General features: G+C 41.6%; 1 protein-coding gene across 1 annotated transcript in view; it reads right to left on the bottom strand.

The window, feature by feature from the left end:
- Positions 1–16,461, bottom strand: part of nectin3a (nectin cell adhesion molecule 3a) — a 34,512-nt gene that overhangs the window by 12,408 nt on the left and 5,643 nt on the right. The window contains exon 2 of the mRNA XM_063016500.1: positions 297–644. Coding sequence (XP_062872570.1) covers positions 297–644 — 348 coding nt within the window. The remainder of the gene's footprint in view (positions 1–296; positions 645–16,461) is intronic.

Below are 16,461 nucleotides of genomic sequence, written 5' to 3'. Positions count from 1 at the left end.
AATAGCATCACTGACGATTCAAACCATGGATCCCAGCAGTAATTTACCACTGCGCCACTGTTACGGAAAAATTTGATATTATGTTTGATATCACCTGTTGTTGAATCCTTATGTGGCTGCTTGAGGTGAGGCTGGGATAAGCAACTAATTGTCATTAAGGTGTCATTAAACTGCCATAAAGCTGTTGCAACTACATAAGAAACAACACAGAATGGAGGTTCCAAAGTCCAACACCCATTGTAATTTGACTACAGATTCAGATTCGTGACTCCTACTGCAGTGTGAACTGTACATACCCAAGACGTCGACATTAGTAGAGGCCTGCGTGTTGCCCAGCGGGAAGGTAACCGCCTTGCAGGTGTAGGAGCCGATATCTGCGAATCCCACTTCCTCCAGCACTATGGACGCGTCCTCCACCGAGGGGTTGAGAAAATGGACACGTCCCTCATACTCTTCAGATACCGAGATTCCGAAGGCAGGGTTAAACACCGCCAAGGTGACAGTGCCCGCAGACGAGCGTCGCTCCCAGGAGCTTTGAGTCAGACTGAGACTGGCGCCCACCTCCACCCTGCAGCTGAGAGTGGCGTTTTTGCCGAGCACGGCTTTCACACTCTCGGGTACCAGCACTTTGTTACTGCACACGCCTGAAAATACACAGAAGAGATTTCAAATCAAGCAAATTCCCTAATTAATTTATTATTACTTAGTTGTTTATTACTACACAGTCCTCTTAAAATTCTCACTCACTCACTTTCTTAACCACTTATCCAATCAGGGTCACGGGGGGTGGGGGGTGCTGGAGCCTATCCCAGCTTGGATGGGGCGCCAGTCCATCACAGGGCAGAGAGACATACACTCACACACACCCATTCACTAATAGGGCAATTCAGTATCTCCACTTAACCTGACTGCATGTTTTTGGACTGTGGGAGGACATCGGAGCTCCCGGAGGACACCCACGCAAACACGGGGAGAACATGCAAACTCCACACAGAAAGGACCAGAACCGCCCCTCCTGGGGATCGAACCCAGGACCTTCTTGGTGTGAGGCGACAGTTCTACCCACCGAGCCACCGTGCCACCCTCCTCTTAGCATACATTTACATTAATTAGACATGAAACCACAGTCTAGAACTCAGTGGTTAATGCACTGGACTAGTAAACAGAAGGTTGCCGGTCCAAGCCCCGCCACCACCAAGTTGCCACTGTTGGGTCCCTGAGCAAGGCCCTTAACCCTCAATTGCTTAATTCGCTGGATAAATGCTGCACATGTAGATTGAGATGTAAATGGTAAGAAACACAATCCTTGTGGGCAGCTGTAGCCTAGTGGTGAAGGTACTGGTCCAGTAATCAGAAGGTTGCCGGTTCAAGCCCCACCACTGCCACTGTTTGGCCATTGAGCAAGGCTCTTAACCCTCAAATACTGTCACAGCTGTAGGATGGATAAAAGTGTAAATGTAGTGTATGAAATAGCATAACAAATGACACTACCAGTGGTTGTGTTACTATCCTGACACACTCTGTAATTGAACACAGCCTTCGTTTATGAGAAAACGAGTGGAATTTTACTATCTAGGGCTCAGTTTGCATCACATATTTTTGCCAAATGTCATTTAATGTATGTGTATCACACAGCTAATTAACTGGATCCATGCACATAACATGAGTTAATTACACATCTGGCCTCCTTAGTTACCAAATCTACATCCAATAGAGCAGTGGTTCTCAACCAGAGGGACCTAGGGGGCCACAGTGAGCCTGAAAGGGGGGTCCTGTTGCATTTAATTGAGAAGAGTTAAAAAGAAACACAAGTGATGGGATGGGAAATCAATAAGCTATTGGTTTATGGGAGATTCTTGTAACGTTATATAGATCTATCTGCCTACAGCGTACGCTGGGTCATTGAGAGTGGACACATTTAATTCGGCCACCACAAAAGTGCATAGGCCAACGGACGGTGACTGTAAAAGATTCTGATTCAGTTTTTGATGCAGATCACACCATCTTTTGTCATTCTTGCTTTTCTGAATAAATATTGTTTTAATTATTTGCAACCAATTACTCATTATTCATTGGTGGTTTAGGTACTTTAATGTAATTTAACTTTAACTAACTGGCATGGCTTTCAAACAGTTTGGGGAAGATGCGTTCCTGTTCCAGAATGACTATTCCTGTGTCTACCATTAATCTATGCTTTGGTGGTGATCAACCATATTGAACACCATTGGGACAAATTGGAATTTTAATCAAGATAAGTGCCTGACAACACTTCTGACAACAAGCTTGTGACTGAACTCCAGCAAACATACTCCAAAACCTTTTGAAAAGAAGCCTAGAAATCTAGAAATAGTCTAGGATTAGTGATAGCTCAGAGGTTAAGGTAATGGACTAGCAATACAAAGGTTGCCAATTAAGTCCTACTGCTGCCAAGTTGCCACCGTTGAGCCGCTGACCAAGGGGTCCAAGAGATGTCCAACAATTATGGTCAAGGGTTCACATACTTTACATTTCCTGCATTTAGCAGACACTTTTATACTGTAAGAGACTTACAGTACTGTGACAGTATACAATCTAAGAAATTGAGGGTTAAGGGTCTTGCTCTAGGGCTCAAAAGTGGCAACCTGGCAGTGGTGGGGCTTGAACCGGCAACCTTTAATTACTAGTCCAAATCCTTAACCAAAAACTGTATAGTGTGACAAGTTATAAAAATAGCCATAAGACAGCAGTATTAATGCTTAATGTCCAGAAATCTGTCCACCCAAGCAGGCTCCTCCCAAATGGAACACCGAGAGGGAGGGAGATAGTGTCTACAATAGCAACACTGTGTGTGTCTTTTTCTTTTAAATTAGCGCTAGCCTGTGCAAACGTGACGTCAGAGCTAGCTGTAGCCTTGCTGACTTGACGTTCACCGCTGGAAATACGGGAAGGTCCAAAATAAAAAGGCAGGTAATGAGAGTTTCTGCTTGGCTCAGCTGTAATTAGGGACCATGCAGGAGGGCGTATAGCTGCAGACAGGGTATCCCGGGCCACACGCTCTCAATGAGCGCCCCACACACGATCCCCTTCTGCTTCACTACGGGACGCGCCGAGCCGAGCGTCCTCACTGATCTCTGTCTGAGCACCTCGTCTTATAAAAAAATCTCTCGAATGGAATTAATTGCTCGCAGCTGTCCGGATAGCTTTCTTCCCCTTTCTTTACTAGGGGTTTGATCTTTGTCTGCACTAAATTTATTTAAGAATGCAGTTAATTTCGAACATGTCAGCGTGACTGGAGAGCTGGCAGTCCGGACCGGAATAATTGAATAAAGGTGGAGGGTTGTTGTTCGAGATCAGACACGAAAGCATCGTGATAGCCCAGATCAGACGTACTGTCTTAAACTGTGACATTTAATTTTTACCATTTGGCTTTGCCGAAAATGTGAATATGCTTTCATTTAGATGAGATTTTAAGTGTGTTTTCTCATTCCTGTAGCGTTCACAGACCCAGAATGGGAACGCGCTAAACATTACTGTAACCTGAAACTCGATTCCCATGCAGAAAATAATTCTCCGTTCCAAAAAAGGGGGGAAGCCATATGTGCTAAACATTCGAAGCTGAATTACAGGCTTAGCATGGAAAGTAAAACTGCTCAGCCCAAATATATCTCTCGTTTTCAGTGAGTCATTAAGACCCACAGCAGGCACAAGGTTGAAAAGATATGATTACTGGATACGATCGCTGGATACGATGAGCGTGTTGGGCATCCCATTCCTAACCCATGAGCATTAATACAGAGTTTCCCTCTCTTTGTAGAAGCTTACCAAATGATTTTGATCATTCAGTCAGAAAGCACTGTAGCTGAATGAGAAACCCTGGCTTGCAATCAGAATTCCAGTTCATCCCAAAGGAGTTCAGTGGGGTTAAGGTCAGGACGGCTGGAGCTCCCTCAAACAAAGCTTGTTTAATTTTTGGCTCCCAATCTATTCGTTTGCCTGAATTACCCAATTGCATTTTGCTTCCTCTCTACTGGTGTTGATCTCCACTCCTGACTGAAGAGAACCGTGACTAACACACGCCCCCTCCGACACGTGTGCAGTAGCCGACTGCATCTTTTCACCTGCATGAGACCAGTTAATATCAACCATCAGCCAGCAGAGGTCATAACTGCCAGGACAGGGCTGAGGAATCCCATCCGATATCCAACCCAACAGATGAGCCAATCATAGGCACCCAGCCTGCCGGTAGCAGAGCTGAGATTCGAACTCATGAGTTCGAGATGTCAGCTCTGGTGCACTAGTGTGGAAAGATGTCCACATACATAGTATGTGCATTTTATTTTCTTTATACCTATATACCTATACCTAAATCAACCCATGTCATTATTACATTAATAGATCAATGGCTGCCGGGGCTCTTACTTATTGTGCTCTTGTACCCACTATGTATAAGGCCCTACTTAAATTAGCTTTTTCCAGTATAATATGCAATTTGCTGTAAAATTCAAAATTTAAGGTTTGTGTTTAGCTATTTAACGTTTTTCATTCGTGTAGCATTCAAGTGCCTTGTGTTTACTGGTTAATTTGCACTACAAAGTGGTCCTAGTGTAACCAAGCATCTTTATATAGTAAGAAATAAACTGTACATAAACAAACTATCAGGAGCATAATACTTTACTGGCTTGTTTTTTTGAGGCGCAGCACAGACTACACAGAGATGATCACGTGTGTAGAGAAGAACGCTTTTCCATTGATTATGTACTAAATACATAAACACATACATAAAACATTGTCAGCTCACTACACGACAGAAAAGTCTGTTACACTTGCAATCCTACGGCAATTCAGTTAGCAATTGGTTAGTCAAAATGTCCAAGATGTCAAAGTCTGAAGCAGCTAAAAACACGACTCGAGTAAATGAGTTTGAAAAACTCCCAACCAATGCTTTGTGGGGAGGGGGGGTTTAGGCTGTGCTGTGTATTGTAGCTTCCATTTATTCTATTATTTAATTTATGAGTGTAATTTAATGACCACCGTGAAATGTGTCACTTTTCTTTAAAAATATGTGATTTTCCCGTGAATTTAGTAGGACCCCAACTAAGTAACTGAAAACAGAAAAAAAAACACACAAGGGTGTGTCAGACTGTATCACTGTATCCTAGACATATCGAGCTATCTGCACCCGGGTAGCTTGTTTTCAGGAACAAGTTACATATAAAACTAGCATACAGGCCAAAATACACACTGTAAGGCCCCTTCCTGCTCCAGCATGACTGTGCCTTTGTGCACAGAATGAGGTCAATAAGGCCACGATGTGATAGATTCGGTGTGGAAAAACTCCAGTGACCTGCACATCAAGCCCACTGAACAGTCTTTGTGTCCGGCACCAGTGCATGACCTCACGAATGCTCTTTGAGGGTGTGTGTATTACTTGTAGTTCAGTTCCCTTGGTCTGGATCAAAGAAGAAAATGATACATTGTTACAACATTTCAGTCCTGATGCTTTGCACTCACAATCACAAGTTTACAATCAAGACAAAATAAGTTAAAAAAAAACACAGTCAGAACAATGCACTACGCTAGGCTGGGTTTACTGCAATTTTGGGGTTGTGTATACTTTGGTGGTATTTTTGCCAACTGGAGACACAACAAGGGCTGGTAAAATGGGAAAAGGAGTCAAAACAGTGGACACAAAACTCACGCACATTTAGTGTTACATCCTGTGACATCAAGTCCTGTGTTTGGTTTGTTTGGATGCCTCTGGTTGTGTTGTTTCATGCTGTTCTTCAATGGCCAGGACATACTTGGGTGGTGGGCCATTCTCAGCACTGCAGTGACACTGACATGGTGGTGGTGTGTTAGTGTGTGTTGTGCTGGTATGAGTGGATAAGACACAGCAATGCTGATGGAGTTTTTAAACCCCTCACTGTCACTGCTGGACTGAGAATAGTCCACCAACCTAAAAAATATCCAGCCAACAGCGTCCTGTGACCACTGATGAAGGTCTAGAAAATGACAGACTCAAACAGCAGCAATTGATGAGCGATCGTGTCTGACTTTACATCTACAAGGTGGACCAACTAGGTAGGAGTGTCTAATAGAGTGGACAGTGAGTGGACACGGTATATAAAAACTCCAGCAGCGCTGCTGTGTCTGATCCACTCATACCAGCACAACACACACTAACACACCACCACCATGTCAGTGTCACTGCAGTGCTGAGAATCATCCACCACCCAAATAATCAAATAATACCTGCTCTGTGGGGGTCCTGACCATTGAAGAACAGGGTGAAAGCAGGTTAAAAAAGTATTTAGAGAAACATATAGACTACAGTCAGTAATTGTAGAACTACAAAGTGCTTCTATATGGTAAGTGGAGCTGATAAAATGGACAACGTGTGTAGAAACAAGGAGGTGGATGTTATGGCTGATCGGTGTATGTATGTGTATATATGACAAATAAAGGCCATAGGTTATCTTTACCCCATTAAATAAGTGCCTAAAGTTCAAGTTTTTATGGTAAACATTTTGGCAATAAAGGTGTACAGTGAAAAGAACAATGACTATACAGAAAGTAGCCCTATCCTCCCAATAAGGAGTGGTAAAGCAACTGTAATGATTTGGGACTGTTTGTTGTAAATACCAGTACACAATCCTGTCATCTCTTCTGAGCATTCTGAGTGATAGAAGCAGCTGGCACCTGTCCTCCACCCAACACACACACAGCGCTGACCTCTGACCCCTCACCATCACACCCACTTCACAAACCTGCCTGAACGTCTACCCATCGCCGATCATAAAGATTAACGGCGGCAGGCAGGCCTTCCACACCGGTGCAGAGCCGGCTGCAAAAACAACTTGCAAAAACACTGCATGCCATGCCGAACTGCCCGGCATGCTCAGAGAGTTTGTCCAGCCAGAAACGCCAAGCTCTGCCACCTGCTATCTCCATGCTGTAATGTACCTGAATCCACCGAAGGTGTTTTTCTTTCTGCTGGATGGTGCGAGCGAGAGGAGCAAATGCTCATTCTCCTCTTACCACAGCACAAGACAGATGGCTTCTGCCTGGGATCTCTGAACGCATGCCAGGCAAACTGGCACTCCTATGTTTTGCTTTAACCGCAGAAAGCAACAGATCTGAAATAGAGTGCCCTTTGGATTGATATGTACCCTTGAAAAATAAACAAGTGTTTGTTACAGTGCTATGAAAAACTTCCCTAAAGAAATACAAATGTGATTGAACACTTTTGCTTAGATACGTGATTGTGTGTATGCAAGCATGTATTTAGTAGGGGTGTGATTGCTATGTGATTGCTATGGTAACAGGTTGTTGTTAAAGTTGATAGACAGTCACTAGGGTGATTCCCAGTAGTTGCTATGTTGTGCTAGGATGTTACTACTGCATAGTTGCCACATTGATATCTTTATCCAGCAAAAAAAGGTGGATAAACAATGTTACTACGGTGACACTATGCGTAATATCTCTAAAATAAGAAATATACTATCTGTTAATGACGCCGAAAAACTGATCCATGCGTTTATAACTTCTCGGTTAGATTATTGTAATGCTCTTCTAACTGGATGCTCTGGTAGATCCTTAAACAAACTCCAGTTAGTTCAAAATGCAGCAGCTCGAGTGCTAACTAGAACTAAAAAATTTGATCATATCACTCCTGTTCTATCATCTCTACACTGGCTGCCAGTTAAATTTCGCATTGATTACAAAATACTTTTACTAACCTATAAAGCGCTACATGGTCTGGCTCCACAGTATCTGAGTGAGCTTATTAATTACTACAACCCAGCACGTCCACTTCGTTCACAAGATGCAGGGTTACTTATAGTTCCTAAAATTAAAAAGACCAAAGCTGGTGGAAGAGCATTTTCTTACAAAGCTCCACAACTCTGGAATAATCTTCCTGCCTCTGTTCGGTATTCGGACACAGTCTCAATGTTTAAGTCTAAACTGAAAACATATTTATTTTCTCAGGCTTTTGATTAGTATAGACAAAGGCGCAGAGCTTGGGGGTTCTTGGTCATAGAAACTTGTGGTGATCAGGGATGTTGGGTCGCTGTCGTTCTGCCTCTCTTGTCCAATCACTCTGGTTTGGGTAGGAGAGGTGGGCGCTGATGTCCTGTGAAAGCCTTCATGACCTTGTTACCTGCTCGCTCTCCCTTTTAGTTATGCTGTAATAATTAGGGCTGCCGGAGTCTAAAACTCTCTGTAAAACTGTTTGTCAACTAGCATTGTACATTATTAACTACATTCTCTGTTGTTTTACCCCGAGGGCATTCTGATGGAAACCTGTTTACCCGCCGAGGTTAAGGATTAAAGTCGAGACTGCCGGGACAACGATGCTGCTCCTGTCAGATGTGACGGGTCTGGAGTAATTGCAACGACAAGAAATCACTACAGACTTTATTGAAGACTAGAGCGGATAACAACTCTATTATTATTTAATTGTTTATTTATCTATTTATTACCACTGTATGACTTTTAGATCATTCAATTCTGTGTTTGTATGATTTGTGTAAATCGTGTATTTATTTAAAGTATCCTCCAGACCACCCAAGAAGGATGGGCCCTGTTGAGTCTGGTTCCTCTCAAGGTTTCTTCCTGTAATTTTCAGGGAGTTTTTCCTTGCCACAGTCGCCCTCGGCTTGCTCAACAGGGGTTTTTGTATCTGTTGGTCCTGGATTTTGTAAAGTTGCTTTGAGACAATGTATATTGTAAAAAGCGCTATATAAATAAAGTTGACTTGACTTGACTTGACACTAGAAACCCCCCCCCCCCCCCCCACCTTTGGCCCGCATGTGCCACAGGTTTGTTGGTTCCAGACCACCACTAATCATTTCATTTAGGAGGCTGCTTAAACTCACAGAAATACTGTAAAATTATCAGCACCAGGTACTTCAGTTACCTGAGATTGTCCTGTAATTCATTCATTTTCATGTTTCACCAGCGCTTTACCTGGTCTGGATCACGGTGGTCCTGGTTTCCCCTGAATCACTGGGCACATTGCAGTAACACAACCCAGACAAGACGCCAAACCATCACAGGTGCAACTCAGACAAGAAGATCTTCAGTAACCACTTCATTCTGATCATGGACAGGGTGGAACAGGAGCATTTTTGGAAACCCTGGCACCATGCAGGAATACACCCTGGGTAAAGGATGCACATGTTCCTGGTCTTCTACATATTTTTGTAGAAAAAACAGGGTTATTTGGACCGGTCGACCTTCTTCCATTGTTCTGATGATGGTGGACAGGAGTTAGCATGGGCACTCTGACTGACCTCCATCTATTACGTTCCATACATAAAAGGGTTTGATGGACTGTGTGTTGACACGTTCACTTCATCAAGTCAAATGATCTGCACTTTAAGTCGAGGCACAGTAGCTCTTCTATCGTTCTGTACTGCTGTCCATTCCATCCGAAACCTAAATAAATAATGAACAGAATTTAGGAAAATGTGAGCTGGGAGATAAGTGCACCGAAAGGTTAGTACGACAAGGAAAGGAAGGAGTTATAATTGGGAGCAATGCAGGAACGAATCAATGAGGACCTGTAACGGTTTTCTTCCATCCGACAGCACTAACTACAACAAGCTGTTGAGAGGCTCCCACTGTAAATCTGAGCACCACATTAGACATTCCATTGGTCATTTCACCCCAAACAAATACCTCAGCGTGAACTGCCCCGGAGACATCTTAACTTTATGTATGAGTGTAGTACTGTCCCTCGGGGCAGATATGTCTGATCATTATAAGGGAGGATGTGATGAATAAAGCCACATGGTGTTGTTGGTGGTCTGAAGGGACAAGATAAGTGATTTAGAAAAACACTTCAATCCAGCAGGATTGAAACATCCAGATTTGCACGTACAGTTTGGGGTTGGAATAGTCCGTTGTTAAGTGGTTGTTTACAATTGCAGTTTTAAGGCACCTCTTGCAGCCTTGTGGTTCAATTTTGGTCCATTTTTATTGAATGTCTTGTTTTGCCTTACCCCCTTGTTCCTTACTTCTTTTGCCACTCCACCACTCTTGGCCAGACCGAGGAGAGCCACAGTCTATCATGCGTCCCCTCCAGTGAGAGACAAAGTCTCATTGATAGCTGTTTAGTCATATATGACTGCTGTCATCCATCTCGTGTGGACAGTAAAACTACCGGATTAAACTACCGGATTAGTAATCACAACATTGCCGGTTCAAGCCCTATCTCCACAGTTGCCACTGTTGGGCAAGGCCCTTAACCCTTAATCGCCTGAGCTGTATTTTCCAAAATTAAAAGCTAAAATTGACACAAAACGCAACTGTAAGACTAGATTTAATCTCATGCAACTCACTGCCCTGCCATCTTACTTAATTTGGTGACAGTACATAGCTGTGTAACAAATCCGCTATTTTAATTACTTTACTGTTTGAAAAACGTGTAACTACAGGGGGGGGGGCAGGTGCACTGAGGCCCATGGCAGGGGGGCCCTCCACGACATGAACTCAACCACCCACCTCACTGCCCCCCCATATATATATATATACATACACATACATATAATGTAAATATATTTACATTACTGTAAATATATAATGTAAATATTATGTAAATATTAACATTATATATTAGGAGCTCATGGGCCCCAGTAATGTAAATATATAATGTAAATATATTTACATTACTGGGGCCCATGAGCTCCTAGTTACGCCACTGACATAAACCAAGGGGATTTCGTGTGGATGAATTCTAGTGGCCTGCACAGAGATAACATGAAAAATGAGATGAATTAGAACAACAATTACACAAGAATGGGCAAAAACTCCAACACACACTCTTCAAAATCCCATGAAAAGCCTTTCCAGAGTAGTAAACGATGCTGTAGCTGCATAGTTCTCCATTACAGTCCAGATGGTCTGGGAATTGGCCGTTGAACGTGCTCATGGTGAGGGGTACAAATAATTTTGGCCATACATTGTTGAAGAAATTGACTTTCAAAATAAACAAACAGCACATGGTTAATGTAACCCAAATGTCCTTCAGCATCACAGAATTAAGCTTTAACTAGATCCATTTTCCTACAGACAGCTCGCTGTAAGCCATCAGTAGGAGAGTCCTGTGTTAATAGAAGACATGCCGTTAAAGTCAATCCCTCGTTCCTGATGAATGACAATTTTGCGTGCAGATGGTAACTTGCAGCTGGTTGGAATTGATGCTGCAGCAGATTTTATTTAAGCAGTATTGCACTGGTTGGATCCGTCACTGTCATTGTGGACAGTTTGGTTATCTTGTGTAAGGCTTGTGGTCAGTGCTATGAATTAAAAATAAACAGAAACTTTAAAGATGTTTTGCATGGGACAGTTGACCTTGTGGGACACCCTATTTAAAAAACATGGGCATATTTTGAGACCTCTCCAAATCTTTCCCAAAGTGCTGATGTTGGATAAGAAAGCCCGTCTCCGAATCAATGTTTTAATTCATCTTAAAGCTGTTCAATAAGGTTGAGATTAAGGCTTTAAGCACAAGTGCTGAGTCATGATACTTTTCATCCCTAATTTTTAATGTGTGTGTGTGTGTGTGTGTGTGTGCGTGTGCGTGTGTGGTAAATGTTATAAGTATGATCATTTAAATTAGAAAACAGGGAATCACTCTTCTTTCATTAGCCAAACCAGACCTATAATTGATGTTATTTTTGTATTAAATATGTATCAGACATATTAATTCACCCGTTAACTGATAAACAACAAAAAAAAGTAAATGTTCCATTAATGCTGTTGATTAGAAATGGCATTTTATTTTGTTTTTAACAGCGGACACTTGATTTGAACTGAGAGCGGAGCTAGTTAGAGTTCAGACTGCTGATTTGAGACTCACCCGCACCCACCTTCAGTGCACATGCGCCAGCTAGGTGTACAAACTCATTTAGAGAAGATGCTGTACCATGCTAATTCAAACTGAAGAAAAAAAAATCTGAACTATATTTTAATTATCATACATTAAAATCACAAAAGTAAACTGTTTGGTAAACTCTGGAAATGTGGGTCAATGTGTAACGTAATGTTTTCATTATTTTGCGTAAAGTCCCAGCATAAAGATAACAATTCATAATACCTACACTAATAATGTCAGAAAGAAGTTTAACATACAGACTGTATCTTTATTATTTATGATTAGCATGTTTAGTTAGCTCTTGTAATGAACTGATAGCTAGCGGCTACTGTTTAAAATGGACATTCTGAATGTTGGACAGGAATTACTCAGTGTTTACGCTCATCTTAGTGTTCTAGATTTACTGTAGTATTCACAATATTACACTGTTTTTATTAAATAAACCATAAAGACTTGATAAGAAACTCAGTGATGTGTTTTATATTGTGGTACAATGCTATTAGCTTGTCGGCTATCGGTTATCCGTCTTCAAAAGAAATACTGACATGAATATAGCAGCCTATCAAAATATAAAACACATCACAGGGTTTCATATAAAAAAACTTTATACTCGATTTATTAAAAACGCAGATGCTAACAGTGTAGTTAGCACTAACAACAGTAACAAACACTGCAGACAAGTTCAGTAGCAAATTGCTGTAGCAAACAGTTCTTTACAAGGGCTAACTACACATGCTAATACAATTTCAGAGAGTTAAATGGTATATTATATATAGTTATAGCTATAGTATTATATAGTAAAGCCTGTATGCATGGGAAAGCTCCTTGACCGTGCCTTTTCATTTAAGCACTTTTTGTGACAGTGTACAGCTCAGATTTAATGATCATTGTACATTACAAAATAAACAGCAGAAGTAAATCTTCCCCAACAGCTACGTTATTACAGCCAGTCAAAATGTAAAAGCTCAAACAAACTGTAGTCTGAAAGTAGGTTGCTTTAAATTAGTGCCCCTATTTTACACAATGACCGCAGAGCTGAAAACATGCTGAAAACAAGCTGCTCTTAAAGTAGTGCAAAGAGGTGTTACCCTGGTACTCTGTAGGCTTTCAGGAGACTCGAGGCTTGCCAACAAAGACACAGGACAGGGAAAAGGGAAGAACCAAAGAAAACAATGCGTCACTGAGACAATGAACTGCAGAGGCGAGGAAATGCCATGGTTTGGTCAACACGGCACTCAGCAGGCATTCCCTTAGTTCCAGTTTATTTTCCCACCACTCCCTCTTTTCCCAATCAGTTCCTCTACAGAGTGGATTACTGGACCGATTATTACTGATAATGTTACACTTCTTGATGTTGATTTCCAACCAAACAAAGAAAACAGGTTAAGTTGATGAATGTAAGCTTTATACAATAATTTGGCTCATGTATAACACTGTACCTAATTATTTACTTTAGGTGTTTGTCACACCCACTGCTAACAGGTGAATTGAATTAATTACATAAAATACAAAATGTGCTGCCAACTTTGTTTCCATTTCTAACATGACTGTGCCCCACTGCACAAAGCGAATGGTCAAACCATGTCTTTATACAGGTGGTGTAAAGGATCTCGAGTTAAACAACTTTTTGATGACTTGGTAGAACAATTACCAACAAGGTTTAATGGTGTAACCTCAGTGCCTGAACTTACAACTGCTCTTTTGACTAAATGAGCCCAAATACCTAGACATTTTTATAGCCGTAAAAAGAGAGTGGTGTCCATTCCATTTTCTGCCTATGGTTTTAGAACGGCACGACCAACAAACTCACCGGCAGGTGTCCACATACATTGTGTTCATCAGTAGGCTATTTTATTCAATAATTGGTGTTTTACTAATGACTGACTATTATTACATGCATTGCCAAAATGACCACAGACTTCCCAGTAAAGTGTGTCACCTCAATGACAGCAAGTGTCTCTCTGAATTCCCAGTATAATCTCCTGCATCAATGATACCTTCACTCATATGAAAGACCCACTATACCATGACAGATATTGTCTTTTTCACCTTTCGCTAACAGTCTGGATGGTCCTTTTTGTCTTTGGCACAGAGCACTCAATGTCTGTTTTTTCCAAAAACAAGCAGAAATGAGGACTTACCCTACCATAGTATATTTCTCTGAGATTACCCTAGGCCCAGAGAAAATGTGTTCAGGTTGCATTTCCTTTTGTAGTGGTGGACGGTGGACAGAGTCCTGTACTGAGTCCTGAGTCAATGTGGCTATACTTTATCACATTAGCATGATGCTTTATGCAGCGCCAACAACCTTTTTTTCGGCCAACAGCAATAAACCTTTACTCATCGATTGCGCTTGGGTGGCACAGCAGTATAATATGCTAGACGACCTCCACCGAGGACTGAGTCTGAAGTTTGAGGCAGAAGTTACTAAAGTAAACAGTGAGACGGACTATGTAGAAATCAGAACATTGCTAAAAGGGGACGAGAATAGAAACATAAATCAGTTCACTGGTTTATCAAACAAAATAGAAAGTACTTACAACCCCAAATTAGAAAAAATTGGGACAGTATGGAAAATGCAAATAAATAAAACTGCAGTGTTCCTTACGTTTACTTTGACTTTTATTTAATTACAGACAGTATAACCCAACATATTTCATGTTTCATCTGGTCAACTTAATTTTACACCAAAAAACAGCAGTCAAATTTGATTCACTCTCATAGAGCCCTTCTATAGAGGACCCATGTTCTTAAACAGACACTCTCATTAAAAAATCCCACATTAACAAACTACTACAAAGAGTGAATGGGAAGCACAAACAAATGTTCCTTGTTTTACAGGGATGATGAAATAAAGGGTAAAAGCCACTGTGAGAAATGGTTTCACAAATCACTGAAGCCTGAGTAAAATATGCTTTAGCTGAGTTGAAAGCATTAGTTTGGAATAACTTGAATAATGTGAAGGTTAGAAATTCTGACACAGCTCAAAAGTCCATATCATTTTCATGTTTTATCAACACTTCATCTAGATCACGGCTACGGTGGGTCTGGATTCCCAGAATTGCTGGGTGTGATGCAGTAACACACCCCAAACTTGATGTCAATCCATCACGGGGCCTTGTTCATCCTCCCCCTCAGAGACAGCCAATCATGCCTGTATGTAGAAACCCAATTTGCCGATTGAACCGCTGGGGATCGGAACCATGGATTCCAGCAATAGTAGACTACCGCTGTACCATGTGATCATTGCTATGGTGTTTTGTGTAGATTGTTATCATTCCAAGCATAATCTGATATTAAATACGACCAGCTGTAAGAGAATATAAAGAATCTAATACTGGCTTTAAACTCTGACCCCAGTTTATGGAAGCCAAAGTAGTATAGTGGACTGATATTGTATCCTATGCTGTGGACATAAAATAATACTGTATACTACTAATAGCAAAAATATGGAATCTCAGATCTGCTACCAGCAGGCCAGATGCCTATATGAACAAAGATTGGCTTGTCCGTGGGGTGGGATTGCCAAAGGACGAACTCTGCTGGTTGATCCATTGTACCTGCACAATGAGACTGGAGATAATGGGTATCAGTGCATGACTCTCCATACACACCAGACTTACAGATCCCCATACAGATCACCTTGTGTGGGTGAAAAGAAGCAACCGGCTCCACGCACCTGTCAGCAGTAACGTCCTTGTTCAGACACATGGAGGGAATCAGAATACCCCAAATGTTTTTGCTTTCTAAACGACCACAAAGAAAAGCAATTCCAGATTGATGCAGGATGACAAACCAGACCTGCTGTGGCACATTCAACAGACGTCATTAAAATGTTATAAAAACACTGTATTGAAAAAGTGAACAGTGCTTTTTAAATTGTATTTAAAACCGATCAATAGACTAGATGAAATCACAACACAGCTCCGAGTTGCTGAATCAGGAATCTTTAATAGCACGTAGAGCCGTGTACACTGCAGCTTGGCAGCTCGGAGATTGGACCGGAGGTCACTGTATTACATTTCTAATGGGAAGCTGTAGGATCTCTACTGCCACAGAGAACACATAAACACGGCAAAAGTGTTTCTGGAATCGGGTCCTGAGCCCCATCAGACCGCTGCAGCCCACAACAAAGCACCGAGAGTCATTTGCTGATGGCACTCCTTCAAAAGAGCCGTAATGTGATTGGCAGAATTTGCTCCGCTTCGCAGGCTAAGTGAGATTAAAATGAAGTACAAAGGAAGACAGAAATATGCAATAGAAAAAGTTGCGAATGCAAGTTTGGACTGATTTGTTTTTTCGATGTCTAGAGGACAGGAAAATGTAATAGAAAACAGCTGTCCACAAAACACTGTATCCAAAAATTCACATTCTTATTTATTTCCAACAAAGAACAACATCTGACCCCTAAAAATAATCTGTTACCTGATAATTACATCCTCTTACATCCATCTGCCAAGTTATAAGACACATCACTGACATTATACACTGATCAGCCAGAACATTAAAACCACCTCCTTGTTTCTACACTCACTGTCCATTTTATCAGCTCCACTTACCATATAGAAGCACTTTGTAGTTCTACAATTACTGACTGTAGT

The sequence above is a fragment of the Trichomycterus rosablanca genome, chromosome 20 (genome assembly GCF_030014385.1).
Source record: "Trichomycterus rosablanca isolate fTriRos1 chromosome 20, fTriRos1.hap1, whole genome shotgun sequence".
In the NCBI taxonomy this organism is placed as follows: Eukaryota; Metazoa; Chordata; class Actinopteri; order Siluriformes; family Trichomycteridae; genus Trichomycterus; species Trichomycterus rosablanca.
This window is presented reverse-complemented; position numbering and strand designations above follow the sequence as displayed.